Genomic DNA, 13,931 nt, shown 5'->3' with positions numbered 1-13,931 from the left:
ACTCCGTCTCAAAAGAAAAAAAAAAGTCTACAAAAAGTTTTTCATTTATTTTGAGGAAACGTCATACATGTGTCACGTATTAGGTGCTTAAAATGTACTTTAGAGTATTCAAAATGCTGCGATAGACTGAGAAGTTTGGAATAATTTGATTTAAAGTAATAGATATTGAATTTGTAAGAAGTCGTCTGCTTGTGTTTATATAATTTTAAATAAAAATAAATTTATATTCACAGGGTAAACCAGACTTGAATACAACATTGCCAATCAGACAAACAGCATCAATTTTCAAACAACCGGTAACCAAAGTCACAAATCATCCTAGTAATAAAGTGAAATCAGACCCTCAACGAATGAATGAACAGCCACGTCAGGTAAGGATCTAATTCTTTCTCCAATCTTATTTTCAGAAAATGCTGGTATTTTACCAGACATAATTCAAATAAATTCTGGCTAAAATGGAGTGTATTTGGAAAGAAAAATTGTTTTATGTCTTAGGCTATTACATGAATGCTGGAGTATGCAAAATTTAGGTAAAATATTTTAAGAAAATATTTAAGAAGTTAATTAAGAATGAATCTAATTCATAATATGGACTAAATTTTTATGCTTTTCGTGTGGTAATATACATCAGACTTGGTTCTGCTAATCTTAGTTTTTTAAAGATTATCTTTCCAAGGATAGTATTTCATAGAAGAATGAAGCATGTAGTTTGTGTTGCTTAGTTTAAAAATATTTTCTATTATTTGGAAGCTAAGACTACTTTTTATTCTGATTTCTTATTTTGTGAAATCTGTCCCACCCCTTTTGAAAACAGAATTAGATAAACTTTGTCAATCTGGTATATTGTCCTGTGACTTCCATTTTGTATAAATTCAATTTATTTTCTCTTTCTTTATTGCTTCAAGCTGTATTCCACTAGAATCTTTTCTTAGAAAAAAAGCATTACCTGAAAGGCCTCCCTGCTGCCTATTAATGCCATATAGCCCGGGGAGGGAGACTGGACAAAATGCTTAAACCTTCCACGTAACCTTGCTTATTCACTCCCTAATTGTGGTCAAAAAGCCTAGGTAGTTCATGAATTTTTAGTAGCAATTGGGGTGAGGGAGTGGAGGGAGAAACATCTGTGCGTTTTTTTCTCTCCTTTCTCTGCCTCCTCCCACCTGAGTCCAGCTAAGGATTAGAAACACTGATTTACCTACGACGGTTATCTTTTGCTCTCGTATTCCCCTTTTAGATGTCTCACTCCACCTTTTCATTTGAATTTTGTTTTTCACTAGTCCTTCAAGTGTCTCATCTCCAGACTTCATAAAGGATTGGGCCAAAACTTTCAGACAGTTGCTCTAGAAGAAACTACATAAAGAAATTCAGTTCCCACATCCTCTGTAGTGTTTTTTCCTCTTCAGGTGAGCCAGGAAAACAGAAGATATTTGGAGCCACATTGGATCAGCATCTTGCTATAGATGTCTCAAGATTTGAAGTTCTAAACTTGCTTTACTGTTGGTCCCCAAGAGATTCAACAGGGGCCATGTAAGTGTATCACATCCAACATAAAAGATGCGTACCTGCATGTGCCTTTAGGCTCTTGTCACCACTTAGGTTTTCTTTGGGCCATTCAGCTTTCTGTGTGAGGCTTTTCCCTTCTGTTTTACTACCACACCCAGTGATAGTCACAAAACCACAGGAAGTTGCAGTATATTCATTACAACAGGGAAGGAATTCTGGCATTCTGAACTTTGTCCACCTTGATAAAGCCATTCCCTGGTTGTATTCTTTCTCAGATACTATCTAAAGTCTTGAACATCTTGTCCTTTGACTTTTGGTGATTTAAAATCATTTCCCCACAAAGATATTTATTAATGGAAAATTTTGAAAGTATGTAATTGGGTAAAACAGATTTGCTTCAAAAATTCTGAAAGATAAAAAAGGTGGAATGTAATCTTTAATTAATAATATCATTCCACGTTGGAAATTTGAGTTCTTTATGAGATTAGATAGTATTTAATAGATTTGATCCTCATCTTTTCTTTGCCAAATCATTCTCAATATAGTCTATAAACCCAAATGTTTTATTTAAAGATCAACTGATTAGCAAATTCTGTCCATTTTAACAGTAATTTAATTATTTTCTGCACCTAAATTCAGTCACAGTTTTAAAAAACTCTGGTAATTTTTTACTGGGTGTTTATCTGGCTATAGAGATACTGGTAACTTACAGTTTTAAAGTTGAAATAACCAGACTAGTTGCTCCTTGTTCTTTGGTATGTTGAATAGTTTTAAGTTTTCCTTCTTTTATTATGGTGTATGAGATTATTCTCAAATGAAAGGTATGTGTCCAAAAACCTAAGTTCCATCTCCTCCATCTCTCCCCAAAAAACTTATGTCATTTCAACCCAGATCTTTTGAGGGTTTAATCTTCCTTTTAGCTTGCATAGACAGGAAGTGTTTAAAATTATTTAGCAGGCCACTTCTCCAAAAGCTTTGGCTGTTTTTTACTTTATCCTTATGGTACCTGACAATTTTTGCTGGATGCTTTTGATTGTGCTAAGACATTAGTTGTCTTTCCTCTTTCTTTATCTTCAGTGTAAGAAGTGAGGTAATATTTGACCACTGTCTCACCAATAGGACTGTGCACTGGGCAGAATATGGGAAAATAGTAAAAAGACAATTTTCATATTAATGTTTTAAAAATCATGATCTGTTATCCCAAGTTTTCCAGTTTAGCAGTTTAGATTCAGTTTGTTAGTAAAGGAAACATGTTGGTTTTAATTCTATTTTGATATACATATGGCAGATGACTGCTAATCAGCTATTGTAATTGAGGAGATCGTTGGCAAAATATACATAGGCAAAAATGATTCTTCCAATTTTGCTACCCATTACTTAGATTCATTGAATTCGGTTGGTAATATAAATTGCCAAATATTCCAATTGGAGAAGTTATTTTATCATAGCGTAAACGAATTAGAAAATGAGGTTTCTATTTTGAGGTTCCCATAGATATAAATGTTTTTATTCTTTATATCACATTCTTTTAATATGATGTTCAAGATAATGATATTGTAATTCCTTTTAAAGTGTTGAATTTTGAAGCCTATAACTAGGATTAGGCTTCTGAATATTAACTAGGCTTTACTGCGAAAAGATCTGAAATGTTTAATTTAGATGAGAAGCAATCATTAAAAATAATAATTCTGTCTTTTATAACCAACATCCTATGCCCAGGTCATTTATATGGCAGCCTAATTTGAATTCTATAAAATGTATAAATTATGAATTTTTAATGTATTGATTCCTTGAAAATGCCTTAACTTTAAAAGTGCAAATTAGGGTATGTAAAGAAAAGCATTAAACAGAATTCAGTGATTTCTACTTATAATTAAAATTATAAAGTAGTGATGGAATTTGTAAAATCTAGTTATAATAGGGTAGTAGCCAGCCATCTTTGTATATAGCATCAGTGTATTTGATGATTGCTTGTCTTTTCTTTAGATTAAAAAGACCCCTGTAGTGGGGAGGAGGGAACTCTGCCAATTACCAGACTATTATCCCAAACAGTAATCACTGAAATATCCTTATTCAGTTAGATGCATAAAACACATCTCAAGATCTTTTTAGTGTAATTGAGTTGTAATTTTTGCTGGTAACAATGCCTTTCCTAGTTTACCCCCTTTATAATATGAAGAACTACCATTTCTGTTTCTTATTTCTTTGCTGCTGTCATCTTTGATACTATCTGGTCTCTTGATTCCTTCTTTTTCTCTTTTAGCGTCAAACCTAAGAAGCTTCATCTTTGAACTATTACTTCTTCCTTTTAATTATTAGATTATAGAGGGATAAAAGGCTTTTGTGTTTTTGACAGTCTTTGAATATTAATTACATTTCTTACAGAATATTCACTTTTTTGTAAGAGTAATTGTTTAACAGTAAAGAAGCAGATTTGAATCTTTCACTTGATCTTAGATTTTTTTTTCCTTTTATTTCATTTTGCCAATTCCCCTTGCAAAGATATGAAACTTTCCTTTACCTACTTCTCTAGAAGCCAGCCTTTTCTTTTAGAAGGAATGTTTTAAAATGTATTAGAAGAAACTTTCCTGGTTGAAGATAAATTTTTTAAATGTGCCGTTTAAAGTCACTGTGTATGAAAAGTGTATGAAATAGTTCAACTTTCAATTGCTAAAACCCAGAGGGTTACTATTTCAGGCATTCTAGCAACATTTTCTTGTTTCTAATCTCTAACAGTTATTTCTAGTATAGTCTCATTATAATGTTCTTAATGATTGACAAACAGATAAGTTAAAGCACACAGTCTCATGGTGGATATACTCCTTTGCTCTGGACAAAAAAATTGACTGCCTCAGCAGAGAAAATAGACGATGTGTCCTATAACACTTAAAAATATTTCTCTGGGTACTGTTGGGAAGATGCCATATACAAAGTGCCAAAGGAATAGTAGACTAGTACAAGCAAGTGCTATAGGTGTTTAAGAAAAGTGAGGTTACTGTTGCTAGGAGGCTTGAGGAAATCTTTAGAAAAGGCATGAAACATATGCTGGACATATTTTTAAAATGTAAAAAATGTTGTGTAACAATATTTTATAATGTTTCCTTGGGCTGGATTCCCAGAAATATAATTAGTGTGAATGTTTACATTTTTGATACATACCAGCAAATTGATTCCAAGGGGTTGTACCAAATTAAAAGACTATCAAGAAGTTATATACTTTCCAGTTTCAGCTTACCTTCTGTAGCAGCAGTCCCCAACCTTTTTGGCACCAGGGACTGGTTTTGTGGAAGACAATTTTTCCATGGACCAGGTGAGGGGAGGGGATGGTTTTGGGATGAAACCATTCCACTTCAGATCATTGGGCATTAGATTTTTATAAGGAGCATGCAACCTAGATCCTTCACATGCGCAGATCACAATAGGGTTCGTGCCCCATGAGAATTTAATGCTGCCTCTGATTGGACAGGAGGTGGAGCCCAGGCGGTAATGCTTACCTCCTGCTCCTGCTGTGCTGCCCAGCTCCTAACAGGCCACAGACCGCTACCTGTCTGTGGCCTGGGGGTTGGGGACTCCTTTCTATAGCTCTGACTATTACTAGTTTTTTTTTTTTTTTTTTTGCGGGGTGGGGGGGGAGTAATTCAGTAATTTAAAAGAGTATTTTATTTTAAATTTATATTTATTTCAATAAATATAAATATAAAGTTAAGTAGACTGAGGCATTTGTGTTAAATTTTAAACATAAGAAACGTTTAGAGCTTTTTAAACTAGGGAGTAGCTTTTATATTACCCATCAGAACTGAACTTAAAGGTATCTCCTGGTGGCCTAAAGCTAATTCCAACACGTGTACTCTGCAGATACACTTCCTCCTTCCTTCTCAGAGACCCCATCCAATAGAATATGTCACTTACCTTTTATCTTCAACCTGTCTCTAAACTGGCTTCTTCCCAAAGCATTTAAATGTATTCAAATCCACCCCATCTTAAAAAAATTATCCACCTCACTGCTCCCCTTTTAGCGTTTGTTCTCTTTCTTTTCTCGTTAAAGTCAAACTTCTTGGCATTGTGTGTGTGTTTACTATCTGCTTTACCTCTTACTTGTATGTTTATATCTCTGAAATAATAGCTTTTGTTCTCACTGAAACTGTTCTTATCAGGATTGCTGATGTTCCTTGTTAAACTGAATGGACAAGTTGCTGTCTTTAAATTTCTTGCCCTGCTTTAACATTAAACAATATGACTACCCCTCTTTCTGAAACATTCGCTTTCATTCTTTGACTCTGCACTTTCTTGGTTTTCCTCCATACTTTTTTTACTCAATCCCCTTCTTAGGTTCTTCTTTCTCTATCTGTCTTTTAAAATGTTGAGGTTCCCCAGGGAATTCTATGCATTCCTTTTTGTATGTAAACCCTCCATGGGTGATTTCACTCATTCCCATGGCTTCAGTTATCATCCATATGTTAATGATTCCCAAATTTATATCTTCATCCTGAGCTTCAGTCATTTAACTAACATTGTTCACTTGGAAGTCTCACCAGCACCTGTAATCTATCGCTTTATCTCTGTGAACTCCTTTGTCATCTGATCAAATCTGCCTTTTATTGGATGTGCTTTATCTCAGTGAAAGGACCACTGTCCACTTGGCTGCCTAAGCTGGAAACCTGAGCATCACCCTTGACTCTTCCTATCTTTCACTCCAAGCGTCTATGTAGCCAGCAAGTCCTATTGATCCTACCTCCTGAATGTTCTCTTACTCCATTCTGAGACTAGGTAACTATCATTCATTTCATCTCATCTCTCATCTCTCTGCTTTTTGTCTTTTGTTTGTTTGTTTGTTTTTGTTTTTGGAGACAGGGTCTTGCTTAGCTACCCAGGCTGGAGTGCAGTGGTGCAATCATGGCTCATTGCAGCTTCAATCTCCTGGGCTCAAGTGATGCTCCCACCTCAGCCTCCTGAATAGCCGGGACCACAGGTGCACACCACCATGCCTGGCTAATTTTGTGTTTTTCATAGAGATGGGATTTCACTATGTTGCCCAGGGTGGTCTTGAACTCCTGGGTACCAGTACTTCTTGTCTTGTTCCCTTACTTTTCTCTTCATATTGCAGCCAGGTGTTCCTCTGGGTGATGGTCTGATAGTGTTCATAGTGTTATACTGCTGAAAACCCTTCAGTGCTTTCTGGTAGCTTTTAGGGTAAATTCAGAACTCTTCAACATGACTGCCAAGCCCTTTTGCTTACCTCTTTGGCCTCACCTTCTCTTGTTCTACACTCAAATCATATGGAACATTTTTCAGGTTTTTGCATATGCTATTCATTCACTACCCCTGACCCTTGCATACCTTGATCAGATTTCATGCAGTTTCCTTTCCATCCTTCAGCTGGCTGTTTCTTACTCATCTCTCAAGTGACATCAAGAACATAGAAGTCACTTCTTCTGTTCAGAAAACCCCTGATTTACCAAGTTTGGATTTAGAGACCTTCCTTAGTGTTTCTTCTTTCTTCTTTTCTGATCACAAGTGTATTAGGTTATTCATTGCTTCATCCACAATTTCTCTGTTATATAAGTGCCTAATATGTAAATTTGTTGAATTAGTGAATTAAATTATTCATTCATTTAAAAATTATTTATTGAGGCTTCAACTTGTACTTTTCTAAGCAGTGGGATACTGCAGTGAACAAGACAAAGTCCCCGCTGTTGTGGAATTTTCCATCTAGTGTGAGGATAGGAAGTGAGTCAGACAAATACATGTATAGATAATGTATCATGTTGTGTTAAGTGCAATGAAAAAAACACCAGAAGAGTGAGAGAGCATGTAGTCTTCAAAAGCAGAGAAGTATGGCGGGAACATTCTAGACAGAAGTCTGTCAATTGTATGTAGTATGAGGACTGACAGGGTTAGGAGATCATTGAAGAAACTCTTACAGGAAGTTAGGGCATAAGTGATAAGGGTCTGTTTTATGCTGCTCATAAAATAATTGATGGCTGAGCATGGTGGCTCGAGCCTGTAATCCCAGCACTTTGGGAGGCCGAGGCGGGTGGATCACATGGTCAGGAGTTCAAGACCAGCCTGGCCAAGATGGTGAAACCCTGTCTCTACTAAAAATACAAAAAAAAAAAAAAATTAGCTGGGCATGGTGGCAGGTGCCTGTAATCTCAGCTACTTGGAAGGCTGAGGCAGAGAATTGTTTGAACCTGGGAGGCAGAGGTTGCAGTGAGCCGAGATCGCACCGCTGCACTCCAGCCTGGCGACAGAGCGAGACTCTGTCTCAAAAAAATAAAAATAAAAAATTGACAAAATTTAATGACTTATCAGCTCTGCCTATATGAAGAATCTTAGAATAAAGTGTGAGAATGATGTCATTGACAGAAATATGGACATAATAAAGGGTAGCTCAATATTTTTTAAAAATAATAAAATATGAATTTGAGTAGTAGAAAATTTATACTCTTTTTTTTTTTTTTCTGAGTCGGAGTCTCACTCTGTCGCCCAGGTTGGAGTGCAACAGCGCGATCTCTGACTCAATACAACCTCTGCCTCCTGGGTTCAAGCAATTCTCCTGCCTCAGCCTCCTGAGTAGCTGGGATTACAGGCGCCCACCACCACGCCCGGCTATTTTTGTGTTTTTAGTAGAGACAGGGTTTCACCGTATTGGCCAGGCTGGTCTCAAACTCCTGACCTCGTGATCCGCCCGCCTCGGCCTCCCAAAGTGCCAGGATTACAGGCTTGAGCCACCGCACCTGGCCTGAAAATTTATAGTCTTAAAGTAATTGTTGCATGATGAGCTAGTAAAAGATGATGGGCTGGAGTCCAAGAGAGTCTGGAGATATGGTCAGTCTTTATGGAGGGAAGAATTGCAATGGAAACATTATATGTGAATTTTTAAAAATTAAGGAATGAGGCTAGATGCAGTATGCAGTGGCTCAACATCTGTAATCCCAGCACTTTGGGAGGCTGAGGCAGGCAGATTTCTTGAGGCCAGGAGTTTGAAACCAGCCTGGCCAACATGGTGAAAACCCATCTCTACTAAAAATGCCAAAATTAGCCAGGCATAGTGGCGCACGCCTGTAGTCGCAGCTTGGGAGGCTGAGGCATGAGAATTGCTTGAACCCAGGAGGCAGTAGTTGCAGTGAGCTGAGATCAGGGCACTGCACTCCAGAGTGACACCCTGTCTCAAAAAAAAAAAAAAAAAAAAAGAAACAGAAAAAAGAAAAAATTAAGGAATGCATACTAGGCTGTTGGTTCATAGTTACCAATAATTATCATGTATTTTCTAGTTCATTTTAAAACATGAAAACTGTCATGTGGAAGGATCTGTGAAATTTTTTTATTTCTCTAAGTAACGTAGGAATACAGATGAAAAAAATTGAATAGTGTTTTTAAAAACTACTCCTCAAAACAGTAGTTTACTACTCCAGTTAAGTCTTCTAGTCTGTGCCAGAAAGTTTTATTCTTAATTCTTATCATATCTCTTTATAATTCTCTTCATATTTCTAATTAATATACTTATTAGGCTACGTCTTTGTTAATTTTAACCATTATTTCTTTGCTTTCCCCAAGGATAGGTGACTACATAGTTCTCTTTCTCTGTCGTCATGCTCTCAACCTAGATGTATCACAATTTTAGGTAAATAGGTTAAATAATCAGAGTTCGCATTATTATGAATGAAAATTCTTCTGGGTAGGGTAAGTAATGCCCTGCCACTCCTTTCTGTCATAATTCTTTGTTGTTTTTAATCTTAATAACTCTGTTAGGTTTTCTAATATAATTACAGTTAACCTTTTCTGATTTTAAAATTTCTGCCACATGCCCATCAATAGTATTTTCTTTATGCTGCTAGGATGTAAGTCTGTGGATCAACTGGGGAGAATTAATATTTTTATAATATTAAGTATTACAGTCCACAAGTCTTATGTATTCATCCATTAAGGTTTTATAGTTTTCAGTCTAGTGATCTTATATATCTTTAATTGATTCTTAGATATTTGATGTTACTGTAAATGGTGTCATTTATAAAATTTTTATTTTCTAATCATCTTTGGCTAGTATTAGAAATAAACTGATTTTGTGTATTCACTCTGAATTCAGTTATATTTTTAAATTATTAAGTCATCTATGATTCTTTTGGACTTTACATGTGAATAAACATGTCATCTGTCAATGAGAGTTTTCTTTCTTTCTTTTTTTCTTTTTCTTTCTTTCTCTCTTTCTTTCTTTCTTTCTTTCTTTCTTTCTTTCTTTCTTTCTTTCTTTCTTTCTTTCCAATCTTTAAACCTTTGATTTTTTGTCCTTGTTTTATTTTACTAGTTAGAACTTCCAATACAATCTTGAATAGAGTTGATAACAGATATTCCAGTCTCATTAGTGATACAAGGGATCATTTTTAATGTTTCTCCATTAAATGTGATACTTGCTTTTTTGTAAATATTATTTGTCAGATTAAGGAAATTTGCTTCTATTTCTATTTTACTAAGAATATTTCTTATGAATGGATATTAAATTCTTTCAAATTATTTTCCTTTACCTAGTTAAGTGATCAAGTAATTTTTATTATTTATTCTGTTAATAAAGTGTATCATATTGATTGGTTTATGTGATTAATTTCACCGTTTGATGTTTTTGAATGTTAAACAGATCTAGAATTCCTGGAGTAAGCCCCATGTGGTTGTAATGTATTATCATTTTTATCAGTGTTTAGAGTTGCTGTTATTAGGCTTAGGATGTTGTGCATTTATATTCATGTTTGAAATTGACTTGCACTTTTCTTGTAATTTTCTTCTCAAGTTTTAGTATCAAGATTTTTCTGGCTTTGTAAAATGAGCTGGGAAGTGATCCTTCTTCTTATATTCTCTGGAAGAGTTTGCATAAAATTGGCATTTTTTAAAACAAAACATTTCTTTTGGAATAATTAATTGGGAGGTCATCTCAGCCTAATTTTTTTATGGAAAAGTTTTAAATTATATATACAATTTTTTTCTTTGTTTTTGAGACAGAGTCTCACTCTGTCACTTAGGCTGTAGTGTAATGGTGCCATCACAGCTCACTGCAGCCTTGCCCTCCTGGGCTCAAGTGAGCTTCACACCTCAGCCACTGGAGTAGCTGGGACTACAAGTACACACCACCACACCTGGCTAGTTTTTAAAAATTTTGTTGCTTTTTGTAGGGATGGGGTCTCACTATGTTGCTCAGGCTTCAATTTTTAAAATAGATACATGGAAGAATATTCATTTTTTCTTTCTAGTTTTTATCATGTGACTTTCTAGGAATTTGTGCATTTTATAATTTTCAAATTTAGTGGCATAAGGTTGTTTATATATTTCTAGTAATATTTTTAATGTTTGCAGTATCTATTGTGATATTCTTCTCTCTGATCTTGGTAGTATCCAAATGAAAAGTGGAATGAGGTATTGGGGAGACCTTTCCTAACAGGTTTTGAACTCAGTCTATATACGAGCTTTTCCTCATTGAAATTCAAATCCAATTAGATCAAATTTCTTTTTATAAGAAAACATTTATTTTATAGAAGTTATTTCTTTATAATGGATTATGCCTCATCTTGTTTGTCACTGTTGCCTAGAAGTAATCTTATAGTACTGTTGGGATCTTTGTTTTTTATGCCTGTATTTGTTTGCTATTTCTTTGCACTTTCTTTTATTTCCAGCTTTCTGAGTGTTTTATTTTACATCTGTCTCTTGCATAAAACATATAGTTGAGTTTTAATTTGTTTAAAATATGATCTGAAGGTCTTTTTCTTAATTGGTAAGTTTACCATTACATTTATTGCTATTACAGATATGTTTGGTCTTAATTCTGTCACTGTGTTTATATAATGTTTTTAATATTTTGTCATTATTTTTTGGTATTTCTATTTTTGTTCTGTGGTCTGGGTTTTCATTTAAATATATACTTCTGATAATTTTGAAGATTTATAACCTGATTTTAATTCTAGTGGTTGACTAATGTCATATTCTAAATAGTGCATATGGTGCTTCTATTTCTCAATGTATTGGTATTAAAAAGGAAGAACGACTGGGCATGCTGGCTTATGCCTGTAATCCAGGCACTTTGGGAGGCTGAGACGGGAGGATTGCTTGAGGCCGTGAGTTTGAGAGCAGCCTGACAAGAAAGTGAGACTCCATCTCTACAGGAAATTTTTAAAGAAACTAGCTGGTGCAGTGGTGTGGGTCTGTAGTCCCAGTTACTCAGGTGGCTGAGGCAGGAGGATTCCTTGAGCCCAGGAGTTTCAGGTTGCAGCGAGCTATGATCATGCCCACTGCATCCCTGACTCCTGCTTGGGCAACAGAGTGATACCCTGTCTCAAAAAAAAAAAAAAAAAAAAAAAAAAAAAAAAAAAAAAAAAGAAGAAGAAGAAGAAGAAGAAAAGAAAAATTGTGCCTGTTAGTATCCTACAGAAAGAATAGGAATTAATTTGGCCGGGCGCAGTGGCTCATGCCTGTAATCCCAACACTTTGGGAGGCCGAGGCGGGCGGATCACGAGGTCAGGAGATCGAGACCATCCTGGCTAACACGGTGAAACCCCGTCTCTACTAAAAATACAAAAAATTAGCTGTGGGTGGTGGCGGGCGTCTGTAGTTCCAGTTACTTGGGAGGCTAAGGCAGGAGACTGGTGTGAATCCGGGAGGCGGAGCTTGCAGTGAGCTGAGATCGCAGCACTGCACTCCAGCCTGGTCAATAGAGCAAGACTCCGTCTGGAAAAAAAAAAAATAGGAATTAATTTACACTACTGAAATTAGTTTCAAGAAAGCTTTTCTTAAGGGAATATCTTCTCATAAACAACTAATGATAGATCCTTATCTATTAGAGATCAAAGTTCCTGCCATTGAGTGGGTTTTGAAATCAGCAATTTATTCATTCCACAGCATATATTGCTGATTAACAGATGCTATATTAACAAAAAAGTCGAACATGTTCCCATCCTCATAAAACTTTGAATTTGATAAGGAAAACCAACACTGAACAAATAATTGCAGGCATACTGATGTATGACAAATATGTGAAAAGTAGCGAAGGAGCACATCTAAGTTCCTGTATGAACTTACGTATCAGTAAGAAAATGATTATAGCTTTTTCTGTGGGAGGAGCACATGAAAAATCTAGGCACCTCGAATGATGCTCTTATTCCATGGTTGGTCATCTTAGGATAATGGTACCTTTTCAGGCACTTGACAAGTATCGTATACCCACAGTGTGTAAGTTAGAGAGTATTCATGGCAAAATTTAGACAAACAACTACAGCAAATGCTTACTGCACCTCTATCTTCATCAACCCTAAAATCTGCCCTTTGCTTTATTCATCTAACCTGTTTAGCCCAAATTATCTTTTGCCTTAAAAAGAGATCACATTGTAGTTTGCACAGCACATGAAAGAAGCTTTTCCTTGATTTATGCATAATTTTCTTGTTATTATCTAGCTCTTTCTTCTTGGGCTACTCTTACAAAATAAGAGGGTAGCTCATACTTGATTTTTGATGTTTGCAGACCATGGTATTTAAGTTAAGTTGTTATTGCTGACCATTAACTAGACAATTCAGATACTATATGGGGTTGATCTGAAATAAAGCAGTTTATAAACTGGACGGTGAATTTCTTCTTGGCAGGAAACACCATTCATCCACATAGCCCTAACTCAGTGTCTTGTATATTTAGCTTTTTGAGAGTGACAAGAAAGTACACACTTTCTGGATTTTGCTTTAATCGACAATTATGTGACAAGAGTCTCTATTATTTGATTAGCTTTAGTAACTGCCTTATGAAAGTGAGTAAGATATTCATTAAATTGATGGAATCCTAACATTAGAAAAAAATTCTGAGCAATTTGATAAAAGATTTTTTTTCTCAAAAAACTTTCTCATATTTTATTAGTGTTTTGATAACCTGAGATAGATCTGACAGTTATTAGGATTTCTAGTTTACTAGTGAAAATATATGCAAGGAGATTAAGTGCTTTGCCCAAGCACATCTATTTAGTGTTTGCGCCAGGATTAAAGCATTTAGCTGCCAAACCAGCACTTTCTATCACCCTGTCCTCCCTCTACTTAGCCAAAAATTCATCCTGCAAACATCTGAGTGCGAATTTTGTGTCAAGCATCATGCTCTTGACAGCTGTAGATTGCAGATAAAACTTTAAAATGGGGAGATTTTTAAGGTAACTTTTGGTTCTTCTGTTTTATAAAGCATTAACACTGTTGTCCTCATATACTTTAAAAATTATATCACATATCTTATGCATTTAAATTTTTTTCATTAGAAAAAAGAAAAATGCTTATAGTCTAAATCTTTGACAATTAATGTTAGACATTTTAATGTGTTGTTTAATAGTAGTAAAGAATACAGAAACATACAGAGAGCTGTCATGAAAGGTCCTCATTCCCCTGGCAGCAGGCGAATGTATCAGTGAAGTAGGACAGGG

General features: G+C 35.4%; 1 protein-coding gene across 1 annotated transcript in view; it reads left to right on the top strand.

Annotated features, from left to right (window-relative positions):
• The window catches only part of MBD2 (methyl-CpG binding domain protein 2), a 69,428-nt gene that overhangs the window by 35,918 nt on the left and 19,579 nt on the right, over positions 1 to 13,931 (top strand). The window contains exon 4 of the mRNA XM_017882981.1: positions 234 to 371. Within this exon, the coding sequence (XP_017738470.1) occupies positions 234 to 371 (138 nt within the window). The remainder of the gene's footprint in view (positions 1 to 233; positions 372 to 13,931) is intronic.

The sequence above is a fragment of the Rhinopithecus bieti genome, unplaced genomic scaffold, assembly GCF_001698545.2.
Source record: "Rhinopithecus bieti isolate Rb0 unplaced genomic scaffold, ASM169854v2 scaffold_13674, whole genome shotgun sequence".
Classification (NCBI taxonomy): domain Eukaryota; kingdom Metazoa; phylum Chordata; class Mammalia; order Primates; family Cercopithecidae; genus Rhinopithecus; species Rhinopithecus bieti.
This window is presented reverse-complemented; position numbering and strand designations above follow the sequence as displayed.